Below are 17,856 nucleotides of genomic sequence, written 5' to 3'. Positions count from 1 at the left end.
ATCAGTGTGGAATCTTCTTCCCTGAAGGATGAATTGCATCATGTCATAATTAGATATTCTCATAGGGATTACTTACCTATCAGTGTAGATACTCTATGTCTAACAGTTACATCATTTCTTGCTATTTCAATAATTTTGTAATGTTTTTCTGAGTTTTACCAACTGTACTAAAGAAATAGTGTCTCCCAAGTAAAAGAATAATGAAACCATCAAAAACCTCTCCCTTTATTCTCAAGAGATAAAACCATAGCCTTGTGAACTGTTTAAAATATTTATTTTTATTTTCCATAAAATGTAAAAAAGTAGTTGTATTTTTTCAGACAAAATGTAATAATCAACCATTGTGTATTAAGTGGAAAAGACATAGTATATTTTAAGAAATGTGTTTCAACATCCAAAAAATATGGTAAAAAGGTATCTATATGTTTTATAGGTTTGCTTTATTTTATAGGTTTACACTGCTCTTTATTAGAAAAAGGTTAAAAACTCTGTTTTCTGAGTCTCCTGAGTAAGGTATTTCTATTGGATTTCAAAAGCCAATCATTTCTTTTTCAAGATTTTTTTTTTCATTCGACAGAGATATAGAACAAGCGGGGGAGCTGCGGGGGAGAGGCAGAAGCAGGCTCTCCACTGAGCAGGGAACCCCACATGGGGCTCCATCCCAGGACCCTGGGATCATGACCTGAGCGGAAGGCAGCTGCTTAACTGACAGCCTCCTAGGCGCCCCTCAAAAGCCAATTATATAAGTTGTTGTTCACATTCTAGCTCAGACTACCCTCTCCTCTCATTCTCTGTGGCATTTTTCTCAGAAACCAATACTTCTGGCTATTTTCTAAGGATGACCTTTTGGATGTTAAGGCTTTGTCTTTCATCACATTCAACTTACAAAAATACTGTGGTATGTGAAGTAAACATGAAGGCGTATGTGGAATTTCATAGTTCAAATGCCATAGTACAGTTAATTCTTATATTTTGATGTATTTGACATTAGCTACCATTAAATCCAAAGTGAGAAGTTGAAAAGATCTTCTGTGAGAAAACAGATTAAATTTCCAACCTTAGTTATTATGCTTAAAAACCAGATTTTGCATCACATATATTTTAGAATGAATTTCACTTCAGCTTTTTTTTTTCTTCACATAAAAGGGGAAACATTTAAATGCACCTTGAAGCTAACACCTTAATGTTTTATTTTTCTCATTCATGGAATTTCCTTTTGGAATAGACTTATAAACAGTACTTGAAGAGACTAGAGAGTTACTAGTTAAAATTTTCTAATTTCTAATTTTCTAATTAAAACAACTGGGAAAGAAAAGTCAACAACTCAAGTTGCAAGGTGAGATAGGGATTCCAAGTAGTCTTGATGGTGTGGCATGATCGTTCTCAATTTCATTTTTCTTATCATCAACAGGTACCAAGAAACACACACACATGACTGACGTTAATTTTACATTGGTTACGGAATTTATCCTTTTGGGACTGACAGATCATGCTGAACTGAAAGCGGTCCTCTTTGTTTTGTTCCTGCTGATCTATATCATTTCTTTGGTGGGGAATCTAGGAATGCTCTTTCTAATCCAAATAACCCCCAAACTCCAGACACCCATGTATCATTTCCTTAGCTGTCATTTGTTGACGCCTGCTATTCGTCAGTCTTTGCACCCAAAATGCTGCTGAACTTCTTTGTTGAACGGGAGACGATCTCTTTCTCAGCTTGCATCGTGCAATATTTTTTATTTGTGTCACTCCTTACCACTGAGGGCTTCTTGCTGGCAGCCATGGCTTACGACCGCTACATGGCCATCGTGAACCCGTTACTTTACACAGTGGCTATGACTAAATTCATCTGCATTGCCCTGGTCATTGGGTCATGTGTAGGAGGCTTAATCAACTCACTGACACACACAGTTGGCTTGGTGAAATTGTCTTTCTGTGGGCCAAATATCATCAGTCACTTCTTCTGTGACCTTCCCCCACTATTGAAGTTGTCATGTTCTGACACATTCATGAATGAATTGTTGCTTTTAATCTTCTCTGGAGTTATTGCTATGATCACTTTCTTGATTGTGATGATCTCCTATGTCTTCATTGTTGCTGCTATCCTGAGGATCCGCTCAACAGCAGGCAGACACAAAGCCTTCTCGACCTGTGCTTCACATTTCATGGCTGTGACTTTATTCTATGGCTCTATAAGCTTTAGTTATATCCAACCGAGTTCCCAATATTCCTTAGAACAAGAAAAGGTGGTATCTGTGTTTTATACCCTAGTGATTCCTATGTTAAACCCGGTGATTTATAGCTTGAGGAACAAGGAAGTGAAAGAGGCTGTGAAAAGAGCTATAGAAATAAAATATTTTCCTTGTTAATTTCCTACCATATGTGTCCCATAATATCAATTAAGAAGTTCTCTGGATAAGAATATTTATATGAATTTATTAAAGTTTTGAGCCCAAAGGAATCTGAGAGTTTACTTAATGGGAGCCTCCTATTACACAGCAGAAGGAAAAAACGTCTAGAAGAATAACAGATACAGGAGATATGACTGGTTATTGTGTAAACTAACCTAAAAACCATAGTGAGATCTAGGCTACTTATCTCTGGACAGTTGAAGACATTTTCGTTCTGTACATGGGTAGAAATGAATACATACAAATAGATATGCAGGCACACAAACAGACACACAAATAGACATACAAACACAAGATTAGTAAGTAATAAAGTATCTCTTAACTCATTATTTCTATTAAGCACAGAAATAAGCAAAATACTTGTAAAGCAAAGAGGATTGGTACGTGAATTATCCACAAAACTAGCATATGTATGTTCTGAAATTAGCCTGGATTATTTATAGCTTGACTTTTTTCAAAATAAATGCAAATACTCAAAAATAGTCTGAAAGAGAACTTGGGTTCTCTTTCGCCTGTGTGATTTCATTCCCAGTGGTTAGTCTGGACCGTTTCCCCGATATCCATCACTACATACAAAACTGAACAGGACTGAGCACCACACTTTTCCTACCACTCCACGTGGTAGGGTTACTAATACTCAAAGAAAACTTACAATGAAGAATTTGACTTCATGTTTAGAAAGGAGGCCTCCAATATACTTTAGGAGTCATGAATAATCAGACCCATTTCCCTTTTTCCATTAAACATCTCCCAGAATCTCCCTTAGACTTTAAAAAAGAAATTTCCTGAAGGTATTCTATTGAGGAGGAAATCTGTGCTGTCTATTCCAGATAGGGAAAATATCTGAACTCGTTGTTTTCCCTTTGATTCAAATTGTACATACAGGTGGATAGTAATGAAATCGGTCCCGTAAATATTTACTTTTCCATAGTATCTCTTCCCCCTAAATTGCTATAAAGTCTTCTTTATCTGGAAACCAGTGTTCTAGATAATATCTCCATTTACAAATAAAATTATATTTGAGTTTTTGAGATTCTTTTAAATATTGAATATTAAGAGGCAACAAGGCCAAGCAGCACAATGAGATAGCTGAATTGTCTTTAAATATTAATGCATGGTTTTACATGGCTCATAGATTAAACTTTTATTATCTTTCCTCTCAGTGACAGACAAACTCATAAGTGAATGGCTCCAATATCTGTGAAGGTAGCAAATTGAAATGTGAAAAAAGATACCATATTGGCATCCCCATTATATTAGAAATGCAAGTGAAGAAATTCATATGAAAGTTTACTTTTCAGAATGAAATAATCACACCAACAAGAACATCATATAACATTTGTATGGTCCTTTATAATTATCCAAAATCATTTATTTATTTTTTATTTTTTAATTTTTTTTTATTTTTTATTTTTTAAAAGATTTTATTTATTTGTTTGAGAAAGAGAGAGAGAGCGAGAGCACAAGCAGGAGGGAAGGGCAGAAAGAGAGGGAGAAGCAGACTCCCAGCTGGACAGAGAGCCCAATGAAGGCTCAATGCGGAGCTCCATCCCAGGACCCAGGGGCCATGAGCTGAACCTAAGGCAGACCCTTAGCCAAATGAGCCACCCAGGCGCCCCTAAAATTATTTAATATATTATTTGAAATTGAATACCATAAGGCTACATATATGTGACATTTATGTATAAGAGGCATTCCTATAAATGAATTTATATTAAAGTTTTGATTTTCAGAAAAAATAAAAAGGTGAAATAATAATGATAAGTGAAACTAATTTTATAACATTCTTCACAATTTTTTTCAACAGCAGTCAATATCTTATATCCTAAAGTATCAAACACAAAGCATAACATACAAGCCAGGTAATTAAAACTCAGAAAAACAAATTGAACTCATCCTGTTACAATACTCACCTCATAAAATAAGGGGCTGGCCAGGATGTAGATAAAATAGTTTACTAAGTAGACATGTGTGGGAGGGGTGTCATTTTATGGAACAAAAGTATGATATTTGTTTATGTTTAATATTGACCTTCAACTCATCCTAACAAAGAATTACTGTATTACAGTATATACAGTAATATATATTATAATATAAACAGTACCTGAATGCTCGAATAAGATAAAAAAATCCCTTTCTTACATTGTGAGGCAGATGAAAGGTGTGTGGCAGATTTGTAGCATGAAGATTGGAAAATGAGTAATATATTTTATATAATGTGTAATATACCCTATATATATACCTGACGCATATATATACATATATGTGTGTATATATAATTTATATATATATATATACATATATATATTTATATGTTATATATACACACACACATCAGTAAATACAACTCAGTTAAGTAGATTCCAAATATCCTTAAGTGGTTAATATACTTACTCAATTAGAAATAAACGAGGAGTTCATGAATGAAATACCTGACACTATTTCTTCAAATTCCATGTAAAATATCAGGATACAAAATTGAGAATGGGCACTTTCAGCTCCAATCCCTCTATCCCATCCATAAAATCGGTTACTGCTCAAAATCAACACTTGGAGAAATCAGGACTCAGCAGATATTTATCTAGCCTGACTTTCCTCTCAGCTCACAGAGAATCTTTAGTAAATGTGTGTTATTTTTTTTATTTCACATGGTTCGACTTGGAGTTTGTAGTTTAAAAATTGACCTAACTCATCAGAGAAATAAGTTGCTGGCACTATGTGGACAAGTCATGAGTACATTTGCATCATGGTCATGTTTGTTATTTTTTTATTTATTAAGAGACCCACAAGTCACCATTCCCAAGATTTGAGATTTCATCTTGTGCTCTGAATGCAGTAGTAATTGCATCAGCCGCAGCTCTGATGGCCATTTTCAGTTACTCCTTGGTCAGTTATGGCTTGTGAACAAATTGTGACCCTCAGCATTATGGATATCTAAGAAGCATATTGTCATCCTAACAAAACCCTAATTTGCCATTGAATGCCCTCTACAAATGGTCCAATGTTTGTCACCCTTCCCCTATAAAACCAGCTTGTTAAATTTTACCAATTAAATATGACTTCTTTTTTTTTTTTTTCCGATTTAAGCAAGACCCATCTTTTTCTTTAGAGTTGGTATCAATTAGTCTTAGATATGTCTTATGAAGTCTTAACATTCATATATTCTTACTCTTCATTCTTAGACTGCTTAGATGTTCAATGTTTGCTGAATCAGACCAGCATCCAGAGGGGTGTCTGGGTGGCTCAGTCGGTTAAGCATCAGCCTTCAGCTCAGGTCATGATCTCTGGGTCCTAGAATCAAACCCTGCTTCAGGCTCCTGCTCAGTGGAGAGCCTGCTTCTCCCTCTCCCTCTGCTACTCCCTCTTTTTGTGTTCTCTCTCTCTGTGTCAAATAAATAAATAAATAAATAAATAAGTAAAATCTTGAGGGGGTGGGGAAGAATATTATCCTGAGTCTAATTTTTCTCATACTGGATATTGCCTATCTTTTCCACTATTTTTCATGCAATATGGTTTCAATTTCATCATTATTGTGTTCACTCCTAGTTTGTCAATATTAAAATGCTGTATGGAATAAACAGTAAAAGCAGCACCTATTTTTACATGAGACAATCATTGTATTAAGATATTGTTTTACCATTTCCTAAAGGCCACACTCAATTATTCTGAGGCATGTATAATGTGAATTATATGGATCAGGATATTCAATTAAATAAAATTACATGATTAGAGGTAATTAGGAGTTGTGAAGTGCCTGGAACATATGAGGCATTTAATAGATAAAAATAACACCAACGAGTATCTTACTTAATATTTCTTTGCCAGAGAAAAAGCAATATTCTTGTTAGTTAAATTAATTATGTTTCCTGTGTGTTAGTCTGTTTTAGCTATTGCTTCATTTTAATATCATTGCAAATTCTCACCACCTTGTTCTTGTACAATTGTGTTTGTTGGTTTGGTTGCATTTGATCTATATCAGTGACTTATTTATTCTTATTTGCCCCCTCCCCTTTTTTACTGAATGTAAATGTCTACCATTTTATTCTGATTTACCAACTTTTATGTTTTTCATTCTATCCTCCAAGGAGCAGCTTACTTAGAATTTCTAAAAATTACATTTATGTTCAACCACCACAGTGATAAAAATGTTAAACTTGATATTTATTTTAGTGTCTTAATTTGTTCAATTATCTCTTATATCAAAAATGTATGAACACATGCACATTTGAACTCTATCTAGTGATTACTGATTGCTTCCCCTTTTTCTGGGTTATCTCAAATTGAAATATATGTCTATTTTCCATAATTACTACCCAATAATAATACATGTATGTGGAAGCATATGGTCATCAACAAATGGAATTTAGCCCTCTTTAAAACTAAAAAAAAAAGATATATATATATAATATATATTATATATGTAACTATATTTTGTAAATTATGATAAACACTGATGGAGTTCATTTTTAATAATTTAGGGGTTGTTTTGCAGAGGCTTATATAGTTGAGACAGGAATTTATGTGACAGTTTTCTCTAAAACTGAGAAATGGCCATATCCATGAATTGCTACAATTTGGAAAGATAGTGCTGGGACTTTACCTTCCCCAAGTCCCTCTTTGCTCTTTTAATGAAACATAGTGTCACAGAATCACTGGGGATTCCATCCTCCAAAGACCCTCAACCAAATATAAGCACAAGTGAGGAAACTGAGAGAAAGGTCTAAGCGTCATCTCAACACCAGGTAGGTGTTATATTTATGTGTTCTAACAAAGGAATTACAAATGCCTCTCCAGTTTTCAAAAACAGCAACTCTTAATACATGCTATGTATGGAATGTGAAGAAAAATCATCAGCTTCAAATCCATTCAAATTATTGAGATAAGTGAAATAGAATTAGACCATTACCACATCAGATAGCTCTCTCTTTTTCTTTCTTTCTTTCTTTTTTTTTTTTTTTTTAAGATTTTATTTATCTATTTGATGGAAAGAGAGAAAGCACAAGCTGGGGGAGCAGCCGAAGGAGAGGGAGAAGCAGGTTCCCCGCTGAGCAGGGAACCTGATGCAGGGCTTGATCCCAGGACCCTGAGCTCATGACCTGAACCAAAGGCAGCTGCTTAACTGAATGAACCACCCAGGTATCTCATCAAATAGTTCTCTTAAAATAATTACTGGGTTTGGGTTGTCTGGGTGGCTCATTCAGTTAAGTTCCAATTGAATTTTGGCTCAGATCATGATCTCAGGGTGGTGAGATCAAGACCTGTGTATGGCTCCCTGCTCAGAGGGGAGTCTGCCTGAGATGCTTTCCCTCTCCCTTTGCCCCTCTGGTTCATGCTTTCTCACTCTCAAATAAATCTTTAAAAAAAAAAATTAAAGCGTTCATTCCCTATTTTCTCAGGTAGCTGTATTTAGAGCTTCATATAGTTATGTAAATTACAAAAGGAAATTTATTTAAAGAAATTCTTTAAAATTTAAGTTTAATTATTACAAGCTGTGAATTGTATTAAATCTGAGAGAGTGGTGATTTTCGCCCTGTTACCAGAGCTAATTTTTAGATTCAAAGATTAATTTGTTCTGTACAACTGACTTTACAGTTAAAGAAAAATGGCATGAAAGTCAGTCTGGATGAAAATTACTACTTATTAAATGAAAATCAAAGAAACACATCCAAAATCAGTGACTTAAGAGGGACCTCATCGTCAAAGTAACAAATTGAATTGTTTAAAGTCAAGGGAGGCAGGCAAAGCTATCTAAACAAAACGAAACAAATGAACGAAAAAAATCAAAGATCCAAAATATTACTTTAGTCAAAAGCCATTTGTCCAGTATGTCAATAGACAGTCTGGTGTCTGTTTTACTTTGATTATACAGCAAATATTTAGGGGCTGTGCCAGACAGTTTTCATATATTTTTTTATTTAATTATCACAGCTACCTTCTGAGAAAGATTCATAGAGGAAATGGCAGTTAAGCTAGAAACTGAGACTTAGACATGAAATCACAGTTTAATTGAGCAAAAAAGAATGTGTCCTTCTTTTTCACCTCTGGCATTTTAGTAAAGTAGACATGATTAAGGCAATCTGGTCCCAAGGTTTGCAACATTTGAATTGTTACTAACTTTACACCACACTGTGAGTAAAGGGCAGAGATCCAAACTCATGTCATTCTCACTTTTTATTCAATATCAGGAAAATATTATTCCCAAAGCCTGGATTATGAAACACCATATTCATTAATGTTCAATAAAAAGATTCAATTGTCAAATTAATGTGAAGCATGCTTTATTTTTATTTCTCTTATTGGAAACTCCCAAAGTGTAACAGTCTACCATGTATTCCTATATATCTTGGAGTGAAAAAAGATTTCCTCAAAAATTATTTAATCCTGTGTTTCTCTAATATACCAGCTATTATAACCTCATTTTTTTATGTATTCTGGGATTATATGAGAAAGCCTAAAATAAAATTAATTTAATAATCCTTTTCTTGATAAAAATCTGCATCCATGCATGATCTAATATACCTAAAGTATATGCATTGTCCTTGAAATTAGACTTGAGGTCTTTTGACTGCAGAGATCAAAAACATATTAAAAAGTATCTTGATTCAAAAAAAAAAAGTATCTTAATTCAATCTTAAAAAAAAGTCTGATATGGACTAATTCACACCATTGGCTAATAAATGCTCTTGGAAATCAGAAAATGAAATGACAAATATCTGTTGGAATAGCAAAGAACAACATCCTGGAACAACTGAGTTTTAAGAAAGAAGTAATGTTACGTAGAAAATGATTACTTTTTTTCACTCTCTATTCTAGACATCCTTATTTCTCATTTTCCATTTTTTATGGATAGTCTATAAATCTAATCATGTTTATATTGTGTATATATATTATTGTGTAACATGTATAATATTTTATTTCTTTTATTGTTTTATTTATGTATTTCTTTATTTATTATTATTTTATTTATTTATAGTTACTTATTATTTTGTCTAAGTTAAAAAGATGTCATAGACAGTAGTTTTGCTAGATGTCTCAGAAATTTACCTGTTACATACTGAGTTTTTGTGTACTTTGTTAAGGGATGTTTTTCCAAAAATACAGGGTCCTTGCCTTATGTTCTGGAATCTGGAATATGCTGTTACCCCAGGTCCATCTCCTAAACTCTTTCTGTTAAACCTACATTCCTATGAGGCTTTCCAAGGGAGTTTGGATTCCTCCAACGTTCTCACAGGGCATAAAGTCAGTTCACACCCCCAGAGGAGACTTTGAATCAATCAAAGTCTCTTATCAGGCTGACTTCTCACACTTCCTGTGGACTGTGATTGTTAACTAAGATCGTGCAGTTTTCTAAAAATGCTAGTTGACTGAATGCACATATTCATGCTATACGCTGCTTATTTTCATTGTTCTCTTGCTCCCTGCAGATCCCCCGTAGTGGGGGACACATAAATGGCCAACAGAAATGTCAGTGTGGTAACGGAATTCATTCTCCTGGGGCTGACGGATAACCCTGATCTAAATATTGTCCTTTTCGTGGTATTTCTCTCAATCTACCTCGCCACTGTGGTGGGCAATGTTGGCATTATCACAGTCATCTGGGCTAGTGCCCAGCTCCATTCCCCCAAGTACTTTTTCCTTTGTCACTTGGCTTTCTTGGATTTCTGCTATGCCTCAGTCTTTATTCCTAGAATGCTGGTGAGCTACACAACAGGATGGAAAGTCATCTCCTATTGCGGTTGCCTCCTTCAGTACTCCTTCTTCAGCATGTTCCTGACCACCGAATGCTTCCTCCTGGCGGCCATGGCCTATGATCGCTATGTCGCCATTTGCCGCCCACTTCATTACAAAGGCCTCATGACCCGCACGTTCTGCGTCCACTTGGTGACTGCTTCCTACCTGGTAGGTTCCGCCAGCTCACTTACCCACCTGAGCGGCTTGCTCAGCCTGTCTTTCTGTGGGCCCAACGTCATCAACCATTACTTCTGTGATATCCCACTGCTCTTTCAACTGTCCTGTTCGGACACCCAGTACAGCAAGATTTTATTTACTGTCCTCTCTGGCACGACATCAGTGACTACCTTTCTGATAGTGGTTAGTTCCTATCTGGGAATCCTCCTCACTGTCCTGAAATTACACTCCACAAGGAGCAGGTATAAGGCATTCTCCACATGTGCATCTCATCTAATGGTAGTGACTCTCTTCTATGGAACAGTGATATTTACTTATCTGGGAAGCGGCTCTAACTACCCACAGGATAGAGCCAAAATCCTGTCCGTGTTTTATACTCTTTTGCTGCCAATCCTGAATTTCCTGATATACAGTGTGAGAAACACAGAGGCCAAAGAAGCAATGAAAAGAATTATTTTGAGAAGAATATTGGCTCAGTGATGGTGAATTTTCAAGAAGAAAATTTAAGGAATGTTTATTGATTCTGTAGGCAGGTGCATTGTTAAATACTTGTGAGATTTGTTGGAGGGGAAAAAAATGGTATTTTCAAATGTATTCATTATTGGCTTTTGGAAACACACACACACACACACACACACACACATATATATATAATATGTTATATATGCATGCATATTTGTACATATACACACACAATACATTCTGCCTGGGAGGAAATACATTTTCTCCATCCTCTTAAGTTTACTCTTTGAGGACCTTTGAACTGATACAAGATTAACAGGCAGAGTTTGTTCATATGTATATAAGATGCACAAAAAAAAAAAGTGGCTTGTTCAATAATTAGAGAATGGGAGTTCATATACTTAATTTAGTATGTGAAAGGCTTTTGTAGGAAGACCAAATGGGCTTTTGAGGGAACAAAGGAGAGAGAAAAGATTCTGTGAGATTGCTCATTTATAAAGGGGCAAGTGGACTTCTTTGTCTTCTTTCTTGGCAGACAAAACCCCAGGGAGAGAGCAGTTACAGCAGCCTGACTCTTAGAGGTTCCTGCTTTTAGTCAGATAAGGGAAACTCTGAAAAAGCCTCTCATGCATCAATTGAATCCAAATGGTCTCCAGTTGAAAATAATTTTATGCCACTATGTAATTTGGATCTGTTATATTTGCAAATTATTATTTTGGATCTCTACTAACTCAATGAAAATCGGTTACAGACGGGGCGCCTGGGTGGCTCAGTGGGTTAAGCTGCTGCCTTCGGCTCAGGTCATGATCCCAGGTCCTGGGTTCAAGCCCCGCATCGGGCTTTCTGCTCAACAGGGAGCCTGCTTCCTCCTCTCTCTCTGCCTGCCTCTCTGCCTACTTGTGATTTCTCTCTGTCAAATAAATAAATAAAATCTTAAAAAAAAAAAAAAAAGAAAGAAAATCGGTTACAGAAAGTACCCTCAATCTTCCTTCTGCTTTACAACTCTAGAGGAGCTGACTTATTTCACAAATGAGAAAACAAAGGATCAGTAGACATCAATGCTCACCCAAGACCAGAAAAGATCAACCTCTGAGAGGATTCAAGCACACACATATCCACACACTTGCACATGGACCTCCATCCATTTTTAAGAAACAAATAGAATTCCCTGTGTGTACTTTGTATTCCATCTTCACCTAGAACTGTTACAACTGAATATTTAGCTTAAAAAATAATTCCACAACCTCTTTTTTTTTTTCTTTTTAGAGAAAGAGTGTGTGAACAGGGGAAGGAGGGCAGAGGGAGAGGGCGAGAAGAAACTTAAGGAGGCTCCATGCTGACCATGAAGCTTGATGTGGGGCGCGATCTCATGGCCCTGAGATCATGACCCAAGCCAAAGTCAGGCGTCAGACACATGACTGACTGAGCCACCCAGGTGCCCCTCCACAGGCTCCTTTTTCAGGCAATTCCATTTCTGCCCATTGTTCAATATTTCTTTTTCAAGTAGGCTCCACACAAACATAGAGCTTGAACCCACTACCTGGAGATCAAAGGCAGCAAGCCTTACCAATGGAGCCAGCCAGGCACCCTCGGTGTCGGTTGTTTAAGAGAAACACCAAACGGCAATGCAAAGGTATTCTGTCATATCAGGTTATATTAGGAGTCACTTAAAATCAGGCTTCAGGAACCTTCCATAAAACAGCTACTCGAAATGCTGATAAAGATGTGATATATAGATACAATGGAATAGTATGCAGCCATCAAGAAACCTGAAATCTTGCCATTTGCAACAATGTGGATGGAACTAGAGGGTATTATGCTAAGTGAAATAAGTCAATCAGAGAAAGACAATTATCCTATGATCTCACTGATGTGAGGAATTTGAGAAACAAGAGAGAGAATCATAAGGGAAGGGAGGGAAAAATGAAACCAGAGAGGGAGACAAACCGTAAGAGACTCTTAATCTCAGGAAACAAACTGAGGGTTGCTGGAGGGGAGGAGAGTGGGAGGGATGGGGTGGCTGGGTGGTGGACATTGGGGAGGGTATGTGCTATGGTGAGTGCTGTGAATTATGTAAGACTGATGAATCACAGACCTGTACCCCTGAAACAAATAATACATTATATGTTTAAAAAAAAAAAGAAGAAGAAAAAGAAAATGCTGATAGTTTCTTAAACAAAATGACTATTAGGACTCCATGTTGCATATCTTCATCATTCTATATACTATTTATTGTTCTGCTTACTCAGCTGGGCATCAAGAACTCTGCCCAGTATCATTGTTGTCACCACAATTGTTAAGCAAGTAAGCATAGACTTTAGCTAACAGCACTTTTGCAATAGCTAGTGAACAATGGCTTTGAGTGTGTGAAAAGAATGTTTATCAAAAAAAAAAAAAGAATGTTTATCAAATGGAATGATATCTAGCTCATAGCAATAAATCTATCCTGTTAAAATCTGTAAGTCTGTGGAATTTTTTTTTTCTTAGTGCTTGACAAATTTAGATAAATATGTAATATAATGTGTTAAAGCAAATTTTATTTTACTGTTTCTATACTGTCCATATTTTCTTCCAGAATAATCCCATTGTCAAATATTTTAATATAATAGCTTTTCAGTAATCACTGTTATTGTTATAATCAAGCATCCAAAAACAAAACTAGCACCTAATAAGGGAGATTTTGGACAATGGTAAGCAGTTTTCTGGATATCTCATAATCACAGACTATAATTTAATGTTACGTTGGCCTACTAAAGTGTCCATCTCCCAGTGTTACATACTTTGGAGTTTTTTTATAAAGAAATTTATATCACAATGATAAAGTCTGTATATAAATCTTTATTTTTCTAATTGTTTTCATCTTAATGGATTTCTGATAATGAAATTTTTTGGTAAAATACATAGAAAAATTTATTTTGATACTTCGTTAAATTACTTTCCAAAAACCTTCTATAAAACCCAATTCTTTCATCAATACAATTATGTTTATTTAAAAGTTTAGTTATTTAACCTCATAGAAATAGATAATAAATGTACTTCACAATAAAATTTCATAAATAAGGGAAGTTGAAACCCATAATGTAAAAATTAATGAAGATAGAATGAATGATTGAATGATTTTGCTCTTTTTCCCCAAATTACTAATTGATTCAGAAGCAATTTGAGGAGATAAATTTCCTCTGTTCTTCTTACAAAAGAAAAAAAAAAAGGACTTGAGAACATGGTCAATGGATCAAAATTAAGAAAACAGCAGAATATTAAATCAAATAGAAAGAGTGAAATCAATGGAAATAAGCATTCTGAGAAATTATAGATAAAGGTATTGTTTAGGAATACCATTAAAACCACAAAGAGGTGCCTGGGTGGCTCAGTCGTTAAGCATCTGCCTTCAGCTCAGATCATGATCTCAGGGTCCTGGGATAGAGTCCCACTTTGGGCTCCCTGCTCAGCAGGGAGCCTGCTTCTCCCACTCCTACTCCCCCTGCTTGCGTTCCCTCTCTCACTCTCTCTCTCTGCCAAGCAAATAAATAAAATCTTTTTTTTTAAAGGTTTTATTTATCTGACAGAGAGAGAGTAGGCAGAGAGGCAGGCAGAGAGAGAGAGAAGGAAGCAGGCTCCCCACTGAGCAGAGAATGTCTATGCAGGACTCGATCCCAGGACCCTGAGATCATGACCTAAGTCGAAGGCAGAGGCTTAACCCACTGAGCCACCCAGGCACCCCTAAAGTCTTTAATAAAAAAGAAAAGCCCACACAGAACATAGATGTATTTAAATATTTGTTACAAAAGTTATAAACTGGTAGAGTGAATTTTCTTAATAGTTTAAGGCTGATATATAAAAGAGCAATAAAAATTAACTTCTCTGATCTGGAAGGACATTACTTATATACTAAGATAGTTTCTCCAACAGTCAGTAAAGGACTTTAACCAACCAAAGTTTTCCCTGAAGTTTGCTTTATCTATGGCTGTGCCTTGTGATGATCTTGTTTCTGGTTATGGTTTTTAAAATTAAAGCAGTATAATTTAACATAATTTGATGACATGCAAATGAATGAATTCTTTCTTTAGATCTATAGCCAACCTGAAGATATATGTTTGATTTTGTTGCTATTAAAACCTCCATTAGTAGTAGAATGCTAATGATAGACATCTATCTATAGACATCTAAAGGTATCTATATATCAAGCTATTTATAGATAGACAGTTTGTATGGCAAAATTAAGGCATTAAAGTGTTTGGCCCTACTTTAATGAACAGTGGTCAGACAATCCTGAATTAATATACATAGATGTAAATATTACACATTTCAATATTCCAATTTATTTAAGTTCTTTTGCAGGAGAAAACAACAATGCAGATAAAAACATATCATGTAGACGTATACGGAATTGAAAAGGTCAGGGCACAGATTGTAATTGCTTCATTATTGAAAAAATGTCATAAAAAGAAGGGATTAGATTTGTTTTACAGGGTTTGACAGATTTAAGAAGGTATGAAAAGAAAGAAATTAAATAAAATAAAATTTTTTAAAAAAGTAAATAAGAAACTAAAAAAAAAAAATATTTGAATTAAGTGCATTTGGAAATCAAAGAAATATATCTTTAACCCTAACTTGACTTCTTAGAAGCTGTGTGGAAATACATTCAACTCAATGTAATGAGGCTTTGCAATATATGATATCCTGAGCTCAAGGGAGATGCATTGAGAATAAAGATAGCTTGAAAGATTCAAGCCAAAGACAGACAACAATTTGGTGAGAGTTTGAAGGGAGCAGTTTTAATTATCAGATGGATGTTATGTGTGTTGACTGAATGCCATTTCAACAGTTAGGCATTGTGCTGATGGATATTAAATAGTTTATAACTTAGGAATTTCAAAGAGCTGAAGGTGGTTTCTTTTTTGGTGCCATGTTCTTTTTTCAAAATTATAGAAATGCAAAATTGGACGAGATGTTATAATCTGTTCTTCTGGTGAGAAAACCAAGTACTGAAGAGAAGGAAATGCAACTATTACTTGTTGGGTAATTAGTGGCAGTCTGAATTTCATTCCCATTCCCTTATAATTGTAAATGGCATTATAGAGCAATTTCTTTTGCAGGCTAAATAAGAGAAATAAGAAAGTCTGAGAGTCACATTCATACTTTTTTTAGATATCTGAGCATTTTATACTCACCAAAGAAATATAGTTATTTTTATGAATGTCCTTCGGATTCCTAAAACCCAGCATTTTAAAGTAATCTCACCACAGTACCTGTGCCTAATTTCTATTCTTATACTATTCTGTTTCTGGACAAAAGTATTTCCATACATTCAATCACACCAGTCGATTATCTAGCAAGTCAGCATAGATTTGTCTATCTTACTTTATTCAAATATTTATTGTTTTGGATATTATTGACCCTGGTTCCCAAATACCCTTAAAATCAGTTTCCTCTCCTTCATTAATCATCAGTGCTGCTGTCTCAGTTCAGGTCTTGTGTTCTTGAACCCTAACTGTTGAAAGAGTCTTCTGACTTCTTCCGTCACTTCCCTGCCCTTCCCTGTGTCTCTATTCTTATATCAGAAAAAGGTTTTGGTCATAATTCTTTCCTTAATGCCACATACATTCTCTCATTTTAATAATTTATACTTATCTTTAATCATTCTCCAGGGCCAAGAGCAAGAACTCCCATCTTTCTAAAGATCTTCTTGATAACATCCTTGAGAAAATTAGATTACTTCCTCCATTTCTCTATGATTGCACTGTATTGTGACAATGGATTGTGAACTTTTGTTTTTACTCTTCATTCCTGTTCTTTTTTAATTTTTTAAAATATTTTATTTGTTTGACAGAGAGAGAGAGCGAGAGAGGGAACACAAGCAGGGGGAGTGGGAGAGGGAGAAGCAGGCTTCCCGATGCGCAGGGAACCAGATGTGGGGCTCCATCCCAGGACCCAGGATCATGACCTGAGTTGAAGGCAGGTGCTTAATGACTGAGCCACCCAGGCACCCCTGAACAGTTTAGTCCTGTAAGGAAAAGACTTCATCTTATTCAACTTCATAGTCTCAAGATTACTGGGATAGAAATCTTGAGATAGCAGGTACACAATACTTATTTGTTTGTCAATACTTACTTACAATACTTACTTACTTGTTTAATAAATCAGTGAGTTAAGTATTTCAAAGAGTGCTTTTTGTTTTTTGTTTGTTTTGTTTTGTTTTTACGTATGATGTAATAGCATATTTAATACGGAGGAGTAAATAAAGACAAATTTTAAATTAGGAGATTTTCCATCTAGTACAGTTAAAAAAATTCAGACACTTTTAAGAGTCAGGTTTTCAATAATATTTAAAGTGTTGGGCATATAAATAGTAAACAAAGATATAAGGAACTATTCCAGATGCATAGTAATGAAATATATACCTAACAAAATAAACTTTCATTTATTGAGCTCTATTATATAAGGAGCTTGAAAAGATATAAATGGTCAATGGAAGTAAGGTATGATGACATGCAAATGAATGAATTCTTTCTTTAGATCTATAGCCAACCTGAAGATATATGTTTGATTTTGTTGCTATTAAAACCTCCATTAGTAGTAGAATGCTAATGATAGACATCTATCTATAGACATCTAAAGGTATCTATATATCAAGCTATGACACTGATGATCAAGGACAATCCTCATTGAAATTAAAATTTGTCAAACCACTCTAGACTGTCTTCCACTAATATGTAACAAAAAGTTCTAAGTTGGTCCCAAAACAGTGCTTCTGGTACTCAGCTAAAGGAAACAAGTTAACATTTACTCTGAATTACTTTAAAAAAAAAAGAGAGAGAGAGAGAGAGAGAAATCATGATGAATGTAATGTCCAACAGTGTAGAAAACAGTTTAATAAACATGGGTGTACAGATGTAATAGATTATTGCAATCTCATTTATACAAGATATTTTGTATATAGTATTTAATTTCATCTTGACAAACACATGAGGCAGGTACTACTTTGTCGTTTTGTAGATACGGATGCTGAGGATGAAAGAGATTAAGAAACGTTCACATGGTCATAAGGTAGTGAATGGTATTTCAAGACATAAACTCA

At 35.1% G+C, this 17,856-nt stretch overlaps 2 protein-coding genes across 2 annotated transcripts; both read left to right on the top strand.

Moving 5' to 3' along the window:
- The first annotated feature begins 1,422 nt into the window (after positions 1–1,422).
- LOC111150252 (olfactory receptor 1052-like) lies at positions 1,423–2,366 on the top strand. Its single transcript, XM_022507686.1, is given in 2 exon segments — positions 1,423–1,624; positions 1,627–2,366. Coding segments are annotated over 2 exon segments (933 nt in total). The 5' UTR covers positions 1,423–1,431.
- A 7,491-nt stretch (positions 2,367–9,857) lies between these two features.
- Positions 9,858–10,796, top strand: LOC111149478 (olfactory receptor 1052-like). The gene has a single exon (XM_022506571.1). It carries the CDS (start codon positions 9,858–9,860, stop codon positions 10,794–10,796), a length of 939 nt encoding a protein of 312 aa, XP_022362279.1.
- The last annotated feature ends 7,060 nt before the right edge of the window (positions 10,797–17,856 follow it).

This window comes from Enhydra lutris, unplaced genomic scaffold (assembly GCF_002288905.1).
Source record: "Enhydra lutris kenyoni isolate GAN:26980312 unplaced genomic scaffold, ASM228890v2 scaffoldscaffold22, whole genome shotgun sequence".
NCBI lineage: Eukaryota > Metazoa > Chordata > Mammalia > Carnivora > Mustelidae > Enhydra > Enhydra lutris.
The sequence above is the reverse complement of the archived record's forward strand: the minus strand, read 5'-3'. Positions and strand labels throughout refer to the sequence as shown.